The 16,106-nt window shown below is 41.2% G+C and overlaps 1 protein-coding gene across 1 annotated transcript; it reads left to right on the forward strand.

Moving 5' to 3' along the window:
- Window positions 1–2,083: 2,083 nt before the first annotated feature.
- Window positions 2,084–2,566, forward strand: LOC145945098 (uncharacterized). Its single transcript, XM_083053931.1, has one exon. It carries the CDS (start codon window positions 2,084–2,086, stop codon window positions 2,564–2,566), a length of 483 nt encoding a protein of 160 aa, XP_082910057.1.
- The last annotated feature ends 13,540 nt before the right edge of the window (window positions 2,567–16,106 follow it).

Below are 16,106 nucleotides of genomic sequence, written 5' to 3' on the forward strand. Positions count from 1 at the left end.
TCTTAACCGGTGCGGTAATAAACAATAATTACATCGAACCTCGTCAATTTCTCGAAGATGCCAAAGACATTGTGATCGAACACGTGCAGAAAGTGATGCAAAAACACATTAATGTAAAAGTGAACACCGTGTTTAATGGCGAGTTTGTGTCCGGTGATAAACGCGCCAACAAAAGTGTCAATACAAAAAACTATGAACTCTTTCGCACGTCCGATTTACACGAGTGGTACGAGCGCCGCGTTATCGAGCCCACGCTAGCATCGCTAGAAGAGTTTCAAGAACGCGATAGTGGTTGGGCGTTGTCACAAATAATTAACTTGACTATAAATATAAACAAGTATAATTCAATGCGCGCAGGGTGTTATCTAAACTTGCCGCGACAAATTGTGACAAAGAGAGCGGTGGTGAACGTGCGATCAACGGACAATGCATGTTTCGCGTGGTCAGTGGTGGCCGCTCTGCATCCAGTTGCAAAATATAATGAGAGAACATCGTCATATCCTCATTACACGACAGTGCTGAATCTCCAAGACATTGAATTTCCAGTGACCATAAATCAAATTAAAAAGTTTGAACTAGCAAATAATATCTCCATCAATGTATATAGTATTGAGAATAACATCGTCCCGATACGTCTTTCGGAGCAAAAGAAAGACAAGCATGTCAACTTGCTGTATGTGCAAGACAGTAACAGCGTTGGACATTTCGCGTGGATCAAGAATCTATCCCGCCTTGTGAATACGCAATTGAGCAAAAATGGTCACAAGAAATATATCTGCGATCGGTGTGTATATTTATTGCAAATTATATATTAAAATATAATTGTAAATAAAATTGTAATTTTTTTTTTTCATTCATAGATGCTTGCACTATTTCGGATCGGAGAACAAGTTGCAGTCACATACAGTAGACTGCGGAAAGATAAACGACTGCGCTATCCGGTTACCAAGCGATAAAGACAAGTGGTTATCGTTTGACAACTACAACAGAAAGGAGCGACTTCCGTTTGTAGTGTACGCCGACTTGGAATGCGTTTTGGCAAAGACCGAAGAAGCGACAAATTATCAACATCAACATCACAAGGTATTCAGCATCGCTTATTATATGCATTGTTCGTACGACAACTCGTTATCCGCGTATATTTCTCGCCGTAGCGTTGATTGCGTTTCATGGTTCGCTGAAGAACTTAAAAATTTAGCGTTACGTATAAAGACTGTTTTAACGACAAATGTTCCCATGGTAAATTTAACATTAGACGAGTGGAAAAAATTTCACAGCGCAACGCATTGTCATATATGCGAAAAACCATTCGTACAAGACGATACACGCGTACGCGATCATTGCCATCTGACTGGACGATACAGAGGTCCCGCGCACTCAAATTGCAATCTAAATTATAAAGAAACTTTTTGTATTCCAATAGTTTTCCATAATCTATCCGGTTACGACGCGCATTTCATTATCGAGGATATAGCTACAGCGTTCGAAGGGGAAATCGAATTACTTCCGATAACGAAGGAAAAATATATTTCATTTACAAAGACTGTTAAATTGACACAAGACAATTCGAAAAATCATATAAAATTACGTTTTATCGATTCATATAAATTTCTCGCTGCAAGTCTTGATAAATTAGCATCTTTTTTGAATAAAGAGAAACTAAAAATTTTACAATCGGAATTTCAAAATTTACCGACAGAAAATTTCAATCTATTAACACGGAAGGGTGTCTTTCCATACGAATATATAGAATATATATTGTATCGACAAATTGCAAGATACATGTTTACCGCCGCGCGAATCATTTTACAGTTCTTTGACCGGTAGCACAATATCCGAGAGCGATTACGCGCACGCCGAGAACGTCTGGAACCGATTCTCCCTTAGAACGCTAGGCGAATATAGTGATCTATATTTAAAAATTGATGTCATGTTATTAGCAGATATTTTTGAAAACTTTCGCGACACTTGCATCGCGAGTTATGGACTCGACCCTGCATATTATTATACTCTTCCCGGGTATACATGGGATGCCATGTTAAAACACACAAATATAACATTCGAATTACTTACCGATATCGATATGGTTATGTTTATCGAACGGGGAATACGCGGTGGTTTAAGTCAATGTTCTAATAGATACACCCATGCTAATAACAAGTACATGCAATCGTATGATCCGTCGAAACCATCATCATATTTAATGTATTTAGATGTAAATAATTTGTATGGATGGGCAATGTGCCAACCGTTGCCTTACGCCGATTTTCGATGGGTCGATGACATATCTAATTTTGATATATCATCTATCACGCTCGATTCGCCTATAGGCTATATCCTCGAAGTAGATTTAGAATATCCACAATGTCTTCACGACGCGCACACTGACCTACCGTTTTGCCCGACACGCGATAAACCACCCGGTAAGCGGGAAGATAAGCTGCTCGCGACATTATACGATAAAAAGCGTTACGTGATACACTACCGTAACCTGCAGCAATGTACGCATCACGGCCTTCAAGTTACAAAAATACATCGCATATTACAATTCACTCAATCCACATAGCTTCGCGGTTACATTGAACTTAATACGCAATTTAGAACGCAAGCAAAAAATGATTTCGAAAAAAATTTATACAAATTGATGAATAATGCGGTATTTGGCAAAACGATGGAAAATGTGCGTAATCGTGTCGATGTAAAATTATTGACAAAGTGGGACGGACGATACGGAGCAGAGGCGATGATTGCTAAATCAAATTTCCATAGCAGGAGCGTCTTTTCGGAAAATTTAATTGCTGTAGAATTACGTAAACTAGAAGTAAAATTTAACAAACCAATCTATGTTGGTATGTGTATACTCGATATATCGAAAGTGTGTCTGTATGAATTTCACTACGAGTACATGTCACCGCTCTATCGTGACAGATGTCGGGTAATGTACACCGATACAGATAGTTTAATATATCATATTAAATGCGAAGACGTGTATGAAAATATGAAACGCGATATCGCTAGATTCGATACGAGCGATTATCCAATTGACAACGCGTACGGTATACCGCTTGTGAATAAAAAGGTGCCAGGTCTAATGAAAGATGAAAATAACGGTACGATAATGACTGAATTTGTAGGACTTAGAGCAAAAATGTACGCTTTGCGAGTAGATGGTAAGAAAGATACAAAAAAGGTTAAAGGTGTCAAAAGTAACGTTGTCGCGAGAACGATAACATTCGACGATTATACGCGGTGCCTGAATGAAGAGATTGAAATGACACGTAGTCAGTCATGTATTAGATCGAAATTGCATGAAGTATACACCATTCGCGAGACGAAAATTGCTCTAAGTCCGTACGACGATAAGCAGTATATCATACCTGATTCGACCGACACATTACCATGGGGACATTACCAGATACCCTTATAAAATATAATGTAATATAATGTATGTGTGATATAATGTTATGTAACATATGTGTATGTATTTCATATAGTAACGGAAAGGATGTATTAATAAAGATCTTATATATTTTTATATGTTGTACATATTATATATTTTTTAATTTTTGAGTAATTAATAAATACAGTTTGTATGAATTAAATTGTATTATCCTTATGTATCCAAGAGTTGTGCGAATTGTCAAATCCCAGCCATTTCACGTAAACCTCGTCACCCCTCCTGCGCAGTATTTTCTCCACGAGATATACGTCCGGATAATTCGCGCTATGCAACTCGTGCTCGTAAAACGCTCCAGCGACAGATGTTTTGCGATAGTCCTCGAGTAGATAGGTTACGGGATTAGTACGCTGCACTTTAACAATCTTAAAAACCTCCGTCGTCCAATTTGGCGTGTAACCCTTCTCGAAAAGTTTCTTGTACTTGCTAACGCGTACCGGGTCACCTACTTTGAATTTCGCCGGAGCGGCAATCTTTATGTTACTATATACTGTTTTTAAAAGTTTATCAGCGATCGCGGGGGTGACGTCGGCGGGTCGCATGCTGATTGTTCGGTGCTTGCGCGCGTTATAATCCGATACGAGCCGCGGCAACGCGTCGATCCACTTGTAAGTTCCATTCAGCGTAAACATCTTCCACATGTCGTTCTTCAGCGTGCGATTGAATCGCTCGACGACCGATGCCTTCAATACCGAATATGTAGAATAGTGATTGATGTTATGTTTCCGTATAAGCCGTTGCACGTCGGCGTTATAAAATTCTTTCCCCATATCGGTTTGCATGTTTCTCGGGGATCTCTTGCTATCTCGAATTATCTCGGCGATAGCGTCAGCCGTCTCGCTTCCACCTTTACTCTTGAGTGGTATGGTCCACGCGTACTTGCTCAACACATCGATGATGGTGAGTATGTAGTGATAACCTTTGTTGAAACGAGAATACGGACGCATCTCGACGATGTCGGCTTGCCACAGATCATCGTATCCCCGCACTATGACGTGTCTTCGGGGAAAATTTTTTCTCGCCGGGGCGTGCACTTCGTTCGCCAACTGCCGTCTCTCCAAACTATGTTGTTTCATCGCTTCGTCGGTTTTTCTCGATCGCCGTTTGTCGCTGCTTGTTTTAACGCTCATTTCCGTTCTTGACCCGTTCTTGAGCCGTTCGTAGCCGTTTCTAACCCGTTCGTAGCCGTTCTTGACCCGTTCTTGAGCCGTTCTTGAGCCGTTCTTGAGCCGTTCTTGCGTTGTTTACTTCCGTTCTTGACCCATTCGAAAATCGTTCTTGATTCGTTCGCAGCCTTGTTCACAGTCGTTTCTAACCCGTTCGTAGCCTCTCCTGACCCGTTCGCAGCCGTTACTGACCCGTTCGCAGCCCTGCTTGAGTTGTTTGTAGCCTTGTATGTAATCTTTAATGACTTGTTCGTAGCCTCGTTCGCAACCCTGCTTGAGTTGTTCGTACCCTCGTTCGCAGCTGTTGCTAGGCCGTTCACTACCACTACCACTCATTGTAGTTAGATAGCAGTTCGATAATCCTTCGTAGCCGTTCGATAATTGTTCGTAGCCATTCGATAATTGTTCGTAGCCGTTCGATAATTGTTCGTAGCCGTTCGATAACCGTTCGATAGCCGCTCCTAACCCGTTCACTGCTGCTCATTCAAGTTGATAGCCGTTTCTGAGTTAGCGTTAGCCGCGCGTTGAAGTTCGTTTATCACAATCTGTATTGCCCGCACATCCTTCTCGAACGAAGTCAGCTTCTCATCTGATTCTTTCTGTTGATTCATCAATCTTTTAACGCAGGATTCCACATACAGTTTGTTGACGGCATCAGTGTCAGCTTCAGGTTGCGCTACACGACGAATCTTGCGCGATCTTGCATCATAGTCTGTAGCGACACGACACAGAGCGTTTCTGCGCACGTAACTTTTCACCAATCTATCCCAATGATCGCTTGTGCCGGTTGCATCATTTCTTGGTTCGAATAATCCAAATTTGTTGATAAGCATTTTTTTTTTTTTCCCCCGATACGAGTGACGCTGATCGACTGATTAGATTTGTCGAGACACCATTCAATTTATAATAATGCCTGCTTCGCGAAGTTCCTCGATGATCGACAGGATCTCATTGTCGTGAGCGTTGTGGCCAGCTCGGCGCGAAGCGTCCAGCAATCGTACCCGATCCACTAGCTCGTTGGGGTCATCCCAGTGTATGTAATCGATTTTATTGTCGGTTAGTGCCATCGCGTGAGGCATGAATACTCCCTTTCCAGATTTTTTCTTTTCAATCGATATCAATGGTGCGATTATATGTTTGTACTTGTATCCCCTGTTGCTTCGTAATTGGCCTTGTGTGTCATAATTGCGTTTATGCGCGTTCGTCGCCAATAATATGCTCTTGTATTTATACATATCATCCTCCGTGTAAATGTTATCATCGGGAATTCTCTTGAAGATCAATTCGTATAATCCTGGTGTACCAATGTACTTCACTTCGTCTATAATTATAGAGTCATTTTTGTCAATGTCGAATCGTTTGTTACCGAGACGCATTTCATCCTTGTCGAAATAGACACCGTACACGTGATCGATTTTCCTTTCTTTGTCGCCACCGAGGAGAGTGTTCATGTACTCTTGTCCCAGTGGTCCCAAGTGCTTTCGCAACATTTCTTGACCTTCCAGCGTTTGTAATGTGTTTCGAACAAACGATGTTTCGAGCGTGCTGCCCGAGGTTTCGAAAACATTTTCGTTTGCGAGTGTTTCGGTTATCATAGGTTGTATGATTCTCGTTGTTGCGAACGGTGTAGAGCTTATCATCGGTTCATCCAATAAAGCATTCGATGTACGCGGTGTCGATGAGCGATTCGGGTTTGACCGTTTCCTCTTTTTCGGTGTCGCATCATCCTTCTCCTCTTCCTCCTCCTCCTCCTCCTCCTCCTCCTTGTACCGCTTGATGGGTAAGATTTTAATCTTTGCGGTACTTTCCGGCTCGTTTTTCACCGCGATCGAGTTGTCGACAATCTTTTGTAGCGGCTCAATAATAGGTCTAAAATGGGTCTTGACCGCGATATCGTCATCGATCTTACCGGTCTTCAAAGCGCGATGTTTCTTGCGGATTGCTTCACTCGTTTTCGCAATCTCCTTCGCTATCTTTTCACGTTCGCGAATATTATCGTTCTCAGCCATGTCGGTAGAGTGTCGAACGCTCGTGTTTCACCTCTCTCGACAGAACATCGGCAACGACTAATTGTTTTGCGGTATCGCGAACACGTTAAATCCGTTTCTGTATCGGCCGTTCGTAAGCGAGCTATCCTTATCTATCACTAGAAATCCATACTTTTGCTGCCAACAAGTACGACATAATTCACTGAAATCCTCATATGACATGTCGGTATTCACGTGATCGTTGTACACATGTTTCAAGTTGGTACCGTCCTGTTTAAACAAGATTAGCAGGTTTGCGTTGTCGCGTATAAGATGTTTCGGTATTCTTGCGTATGTCTGACAGAGATAGAAGCAGTCGACGTTCGAGTGGCGTCCCATTGAAAAGTACTCTCTTATCGTATTTTGTTTGTCACACGCCACGTCATCGAAAACGAAAATCGAGTTTGGACATGCTTCGCTCGGTGGAATGACGTCACTGTTATTGGAGAATGTAAAATAGCCGATTTCATCGATCGACGTCAACAAATTCTCCAGATACCGATATTTTAGCTGTTGCAGCGACTTTGAGTACACGTACACGTTTTCAAAGCGGACGCCGTGCGGGCTTTCTATCAAACTAATCAACACGTTAGTTTTACCGCAATTCGAGGGGCCGCAAACGATCGCGCGTATAGTAGTCGGCAGTATCGTACCGTGTCTACGCATCTCCGCGTTGTCCCCCATCGATCGTAATCTGGCGTCGTAATTCGTCACGCGTATCGCGAAAGGTTGTCGCACGAAATTCATGTTCACACTCCTGACTGGATCGAACGTCTGCCTATTTATAGCTGCGCGGAACCGCGAATTGCTCAGTAACGAAAAAATGTTTGTCTTGCTATCAAGTCCTTACGATATTTGTAATTTGAGCGCCGAACAGCTACAATTTGTGTCGAAAACAGTTTTATTGCGAATGTGCGGCAATTACGTTCACTGCGTGTGGGACAAGCTTCCGGAACATATAAAGGCGGATTTGGAGGTTCAAACTTATCGCCGCTGTTTCGAACATTACAATCGACCGTGGCAGCGAACGCACATTGACGGTCCAGCGCCGATGATAAAAGATTGCAGCGAATGTCAACGAAAATAGGTAGAGGCCTATTAAATCAGGCGATAAACGCACTTCCGATCGAATTCCATATCCCCGGCTATCAGTTTTGCGGTCCGGGCACGCGACTACAAAAGCGATTAGCCAGAGGCGATCGAGGTATCAACCCATTGGACGCGGCGTGCCGTGAACACGATATAGCGTACTCTCGAAGCAACGATCTCATCGAGAGACACGCGGCAGATAGGATACTCGCCAAAGAAGCGCAAACTCGCATCGTTGCGAGAGATTCGACTCTCGGTGAGAGAGCCGCCGCCACAGCTGTCTGGGCAGCGATGAAAGCCAAGACGAAGTTCGGTATGGGCCTGAAGACGACAAAGACGAAGACGAAGAAAAAGATGACGAAGAAACGAATACTTCCGGTAGCGAAACGTGGGGGTGTATTACCGATTCTACCAATGTTGGGCGCGCTCGGATCTCTGGTCGGTGGAGCGGCTGGTGTAGCGAAGATGGTGAACGACGGAAAAGCTGCACAACGTCAGTTGCAAGAGATGCTACGTCACAATCACTCTATGGAAGGTCACGGATTGTATCTCGCTCCATACAAACACGGACGAGGAGTTTCAACGAGAAAAAAGGGGAAAAAAAAAACGTCAAACAGACGCTAAAAATGCCTCAGGGCGTAACTACCAACATACAATTGCTACAACTGGCAAAACGTATGCACATTCCGTATTTTAGAAGTGTTTTCATGCGTGATTCATTACCAATCGGTGGTATATATCGAAATGAGAGCGGCATCGTAAATTTGGATAACGCTAAAGGATCGGGTACTCATTGGATAGCGTATGCAAAGAGGGGGGATCGCGCTATATATTTTGACAGTTTCGGCAATCTTCGACCGCCGAATGAATTGGTGCGATATTTAAATGTGACAAAGATACAATACAATTACACACCTGTTCAAACTTACAATCAAAGCATCTGTGGACAATTGTGCTTACAGTTTCTCCGAGCGGTCGATGCACGTGAATTTAAAGACTGACATTGCGCTATTTAACTCAGTATTCGTTTAACAGTTTTGTCAACATGTCTATGACATTCACACTGACCGGGAAGAGTAGTGTTCTCGCGGTAAACTACTTTCCCGCTGTAGATTTGAGCGACGATGAATACGAGCTAGGTCTAGCGGATTTTGAGACTTATCATACGATATCGAACGTGAATTCCTCGAATAATAAATTTTACTTTGGCAAAGATGACGCGGAAATTACGATTCCCGAGGGATCGTACGAGCTGCAAGCGATACATGAGTTTTTGAAACATGCAATTTCACGAAAACGTCCGCGACACGCTGTTCGTGACGATGATAAAAAACATGCTGACACCATGCATATTCGGACGAATGAGGACGGTGACTTTGAAGATGGAGAATATCCGATAGTGCTCCACGCTAATTATAATACGATGAGGAGCGAGATCAAATGCGCCTGCAGAATGAATTTTAGCAAGCCTAACAACATTGGATCGCTGCTAGGATTCTCGAACCGTATACTGCAGCCGCGAAAATGGTACAAGTCGGACATGCCGATTAATATTATCAACGTGAACATTATCCGCGTAGAATGTAATGTGACCGCGGGTGCGTACAGCAACGGCAAACTCGTTCATACGATACATGAATTTTCACCGAGGGTACCACCAGGATATAAGATATCAGAAACACCGGCACACATCATTTACCTGCCGATCATCGTGCGGAGCATTACGGATTTAACGTTACGCGTTGTCGACCAGGACAGACGATTGTTCGATTTTCGAGGAAAAGAGATCACCATTAGATTGCACGTACGACGACGACAGCGATAACGTACGTGTGTGGTGTATGAGATGCTCGTGTTGAACGGATCGAAAGACACGAGAGATAACACAATCTTTACGGAGCTAGCGACAAGAACAACAACGTCGACATTCACTAATATCCAATCATCCGGTTGCACTAAGAAAAAGAAACTGAACGCATCAAACGTTGCGTTTTTACAATCTTTGGGATTCGCGGTGCGAAACATCTGAACAATGACCGACATCCTCAACATTGGAGACGAGCCAATCTTCGACGATCGCATCGTCAAGATCGAGACTCACACGTACAACCCGTTCGCTAACACAACATTCGGACACAGTGATGAGATAAGAATACCCATACAACAACAGGATCTGTATACGTTGCCGTATGAAAGCTTCCTATACATCGAGGGAGAACTAAAGATAAATAAACCAGCCGAAGGATCTGCTGTGATACTGGGAAATAATTGTGTCGCATTCATGTTCGATGAGATTCGATACGAACTCGATGGCGTGGAGATTGATCGCAACAGAAACGTGGGAATAACAAGTTTGCTCAAAAACTATGTAACGATATCATCCGATAGAAGCGTGATTATGAGAAACGCCGGCTGGACTGATCCGACTACTGCAAATGGAAACTTCAATTTTTGCGTACCGCTCTACATGTTATTGGGATTTTGCGAGGATTACAGACGAGTGGTGATTAACGCTCGTCATGAGTTAATCTTAATACGATCGCGCAACGACAACAATTGTCTGGTTGGAGATTCGACGCTGGAGCCTGTGATCAACATATTCAAGATACAATGGCGAATGCCACATGTGTTATTGAGCGAGATTAAGAAGCTGTCGATGCTGCGCGCTCTGGAAAGCGGACATTACCTCAGCATGGGTTTTCGCTCGTGGGATCTGTATGAGTATCCGCTATTGCAGCGTACAACCAAGCATTCATGGGCCATTAAGACAGCGACTCAGCTGGAGAAGCCACGATATGTTATCTTCGCTCTGCAGACAGGTCGGAAAAACATCATGTCTGAAGATATGAGTCGATTCGACGATTGCAAGATGACCAATGTGAAACTCTATCTGAACTCGGAATGTTATCCGTACGACGATATGAATCTGGATTTCGATAAAAACAGATGGTCGATTCTGTACGATACGTATGCGCGTTTCTGCAAGAACTATTATGGATACGAGTATCTCGAGCCGAGTCTCACCGTCTCAATGTTTCTACGTAACGGTCCGTTCGTGATCATCGATTGTTCTCGACAAAACGAATCGGTCAAGAGCGCAACCGTGGATGTGAGATTGGAATTCGAGTGTAAGGAGAATGTGCCGATGAATACCACTGCGTACTGTCTCATCATACACGATCGCGTGATCCAGTACAACCCGTTGACCAATGTTGTGCGCAAAATCACTTAAACGCACCAACAATTTAGAGAGAGGGGGAAGCATAGCAGAATATAAATCAAAGTGTTATGAGATGGTTGTCATTCTTCTTTTTTAACTGATACATCGAAGAGAGAGAGAGAGATCTCGTCATGTCCGTACCAACATTTATGGATCTACAGGGGTTTATCCTCAATAAACAATTCATTGTAAAGGAAGCGGCAATCCTGAGAAGAGGATTTATTTTGTCACATTATTTTTTCGCATGTCCTGTACCATGGAGTGTATTCATAAAATCGGAGAGACACCAAGCCTCATGGTTGACTCGAAATCATCATGGATTGCAATGGGAAGATGGAAACGTTCCATACAGCATGGCTCACCGTTTGATTACAACAGCTATCGTTGGTGGACCACATGAAGAAGAAGAAGAACCCATTCTCGTATATGTAAAAGGACTTGAGAAGCGAGAATGGTTAGCCGATATATTGGATGATGCGGGAAACGGTTTCATTATTGAGACCTTAGATGCTGATTACGACGATATCAAGTCTCTAAATAATCTAGATGTTAAAAACACTATGCGATGTGGAAAACATGTTAAGAATTGCGCATTACAAAATGTATTCAAAATATTTAACTGGTGGTCGCAACGCCAGAAAGAATTGCAAGATTTGGAAAAATAAAATATTTAAACATTAATGTGTTTTATCTCTTATTCCCCTTCCCCAATCCTTTCCTCACGAATCGTTTCTAAGAATTCTTTTTATCCGAGTGCCGTTTCCCCTTCTCCTAAATTTCATAGCGCCAATAGTATTCTAGAATCTCCCACCATATTTACCCCACTACTTTTTAAAATAAGCGTCACGTATATTCTTAATTTTATGCGATCAGTGTAGCGTTAACCGTTCATACTGGTGGTTCACTTTTAAAATCTGGAAATATGTACTACGCTAAAAGAAGCAGTGGCTCCGGCAGACGTGTGAATAATTACGTCCCGAGTCGTGATGACACTCCATCGTTTGAGAATAAATGTGACGAGTAAGTTTAACTTCTTTCTATCTTTATATTTTTTTTTTTTTTTTACAAATTGTATTATTTTCAAACTAATTTCATTTTTACAGCATTTCGTTGGAGCGTCGTGCGGTTCGTATACTAGGCAGACGATACGCATTGACAGCTACGGAATTTAAATTCCTCGAAATTGGTATCAAAGTGGATCCACCGAGTTACGTGGAAATCGCCATAGGAGATCATCGAGGAAAGGAACTGATACTATCTCTCGAAGCGTGGAAAGGACTCTACGAGCAACGTCACAATATTCAGAATCTGCTTCGAAACGATTTTAAAGATGCCTACAGTTTTATAAGCGTTGGACCGTTAACAGTGCGAGTTCGTACGATTAACGACGCCAAGTTAATAAGTCTTGAATCTTCAAATGTATGCATGATGATGATCGAATCGACGTTACACCGTATGTTCGATCTCGATCCATGCATTGATGTAACTTTTGACCGATTGGTTAAAATTACCAATACAGTCGATATCAAGTTTACGCAATTTTCAAATATCGCGCCCAATGTAACGAATCCTAAAGAAGTATCAAATGTAATACGCGCTAGCGACGCCTTCAACAAGCATCAGCTCATCGATTGCGAGCTGACAGCTTTAGTTTTTTAGTCCATAATATGTAAGAAAAAAAAAAAAAAATATTTAAAAGAAGAATAAAGAGTTTTTAAGTCTAAATTATGATGTAATTTCTTTGCATGCATTTCCATTCTCCATCTTTCTCCCACCCGTAAGCAGTCCCAGCTCTCATACGTAGCTCGTTGCTTGGTCCTTGCGGGGGATGACGTCATGCGGGGAAGAGGGAACGCCAGGCTAGAGACCGAGAGGCTAGGGACTGAGAGGCTAGGGACCGAGAGGTTAGGGATCGCGAGGCTAGGGACCGAGAGGCTAGGGACCATGAGAGAGAGATGACGCGAGGCGTAGCGAGGAGAGAGAGAGAGAGATGACGTGAGGCGCAGCGAGGAGAGAGAGAGAGATAGCGTGAGGCGCACGCGAGAGAGAATTTTTAATAATATTTTAATATATAATTATTTTATAATAATATTAATATATAATAATTCTTTTATAATAATATTCTTAATATAGATGGAAAGAGGAATTATTCTAAAATAAACTATATATTTTTTAATATTTAAAATAATTTTTATTCTTAAAATGAGTATGCGTAATATTTATAATTTTGTGTGTGTGTGTGTGTGTGTGTGTGTGTGTGTGTGTGTGTGTGTGTGTGCTCGTATGAATGTAAATTTAAAATTTAAAATATAAGAATATATAAGAATATAATAATATAATATGAATATAAAGATAAGAATATAAACACTAAGAATATAAAGATAAGAATATAAAGATAAGAATATAAAGATAAGAATATAAAGATAAGAATATAAATATTATAATATATAAAAATTTTTAATGCGTCGGCGGCAAGCGGAGGAGCAGCGGCTGGGCAATGGTGGCGGCAACGGAGGTGAGGCGGTCGGGCGGCTGTGCCGACGATGGTAGGGGTGGCAAGACGACGGCCGTGGGACTACTGCGAGGGGTCCCTTCTGTGACAGAAAAAAAAATTTTTATTAATTATTTTAACAATTTTTAAATTAAAAAGAAATACTTACAACACACTCTCAATCTTCGTCCCTCACATCCGACTCATCGATTTCTAAGTCTGAGTTCAGAATATTATGTTCTGGCGACTCCTCCGATTCGGATGGCAACACATCTGAGTTGGATGGTAATAGCAATAGTGGCCATGGTGGCAATGTCATATTCATTGGGTTCCTACAAACTTTCGGTTGTCCACTTAAAAAGTGCAATACCTTTTGATATCGACGCTGAAAACACGCGATTCGGTTGTGTTTAGATGATGTGACGCAGTTACATACGGTAGTTCCCATTAATTTCCTTTCATGAAATTGCAGAAAATGGGTCACATCTCTTGCTTGAGGTTTTTGCACATCAAGTTCGCGATTTCTTAAATAATGCACCATCGAAGTCACTGGAATGTTCTTCAATCTTTCCTGAGACGCCATCTTCACTTTCAGAATTCTCACTTTAAGTGTCCCAGCACAATCTCCCAAAGTTTATTGTGTGCAAATAGGGCACATATTGCATGGAATTATTATATACAATGGATTTCTACAATTGCAGCACGATCGACTCTCCACTGCGTCGTGTAATTGAATCACATGCTTCCGAACAGCATACATGTGCCCGAAGTCTTGAATAGAGATCATACATGTAGTACATAGAGCTTGATCAGTACCCGTCGAATAATAAAAGTATATTGTACAAACTTTTGTACGTCCGTTTAGCGCAAGGATTTGTGAATTGTCCACTACCTTGTCGTCAATATCCGTAAGGTCCTCACTGCAATTACTAATATAATTACTATCATCCGACAGCGCGTGATCTTCGTCAGACGACTCGTCTAATATCGCTTCGAAATTATTATCATTTTCCATTTTCTTTCTCACTACTATGCCACTAACACTTCGCACAGGACACTTAGCTCTTTACTATATGAATACTGAATACTTTGTGATGAACATCGTGGATACAGACCCGCTCTCCATAAGTTTCAACCCCCATCCCTCTCAAAATTATCGCAAAGGAATATCATAGTAATAAAATCGAGCGCTATCTGTTTACGACCGATTTTCTGCGAGGGTACAAAGCAGCCGAACGTTGGCGCCGATACGTTGCATTCTTCCTTAAAAATATTAAGAAAAAATGTTTCGCTCTCGTTTATGGAGGATTTTCCGCGAGGGTACAAAGCTGCCGAACGTCAACGCTTTTGCACCTAATCACGTTTCAACATGTTCGTCGCAGCGTTGGCCCTAAAATCTTCATTTCTTTCCTAATGATAAAATGTCCATAAAATGAAAAACATAGTTTTATGGATTCTAGAACGCTCCGTTGACAAGTTCGAGCAGCCGGACATCGGCGCTTCCGTAATAAAATTATTCTAATGAGGATACAAAATTGTCGATCGTCGGCGCTTGTTCTATACCTTTTTGGGAAAATGTCTAGGATCCCTCATAAAAAAAAAAAAAAGTCGTAAAGATATCCATCTACAAATATTGCACACAGAAAACTCCCCTCCTTCCTTTGTCGAAACATCCCCTCCACCCGCGTGACGTCAGCCCCCGCGCCTATGAGATTCCCCCGCCCCGCGTGACGTCATTCCACGCACCGAGAGATACCCCCGCGCCCCGCACTCCCCACGGAGCCCCGAGGGTTAGAATTGGCATAGTATACCTACTTAATATGTTGTAAAATAATATGCTATAATATCTTATCCGCGAATAATACTTTTTTTAGAGAAATCAGTTTATAACTGTCAAAAATGTTAATCCAGTTTAAAATATTGTAACATATTATTTAAAACATTACTTTTACTTATGTAATATATTAATATGAAAATTTAATTAGCAAATAAACGCATCAAATAGCTGTTTTTTAAATGTTAATTTTAAGCGTTAATTTGCAAATTAAGTTGTAAAATAATATGTTAAAAAAATTAGAATAGTGATATGTTGTAAATAATATGTTATAAAACCTTATCTTGGATTAATATTTGAAATAGTTTTATCAAGTAAGAGTTTTATCAAGTAAGAGAAAACTCAAAATTTATCGAGATACATGGAGGAACATCAATTCGATTAGTGGTATTTAAATCATTGTGAAGATTACATGGAACATTGGTCATAGTCGAGAATCGTATGAAAGCCGATCGAGTATAAAAATATCTACAAGAAGAGAAAATTGTTATGTTAAAAACGTTACAAACGTTATATGTTTTACTAAAACTGTTAATGATAACGAAAATGACCATAACGTTTTCGTCAGGAAATCTAGGGATTCTGGAGGATCTTTGAAGCTTCGGTCCAAGAAGTTACGAAGAAAAGTATTCTCGTGAACTCTAATTAATATACTTTACGCAAATAAAAGATTTTTTCATGGAGAAAATTGAATGTTATATATTGCAGATAATACACTATTTGTGTAATTAAAACTGTATAATACGAAAAACTAAAGAGAGTTTTAATTTTTTAAAAATGTATATACAGTTTATTAATTTTACGTCACACATTCAAAAATCA

Source organism: Prenolepis imparis, unplaced genomic scaffold (genome assembly GCF_030444845.1).
Source record: "Prenolepis imparis isolate NDT839.2.m4 unplaced genomic scaffold, iyPreImpa1.0 SCAF_14, whole genome shotgun sequence".
Taxonomy (NCBI): domain Eukaryota; kingdom Metazoa; phylum Arthropoda; class Insecta; order Hymenoptera; family Formicidae; genus Prenolepis; species Prenolepis imparis.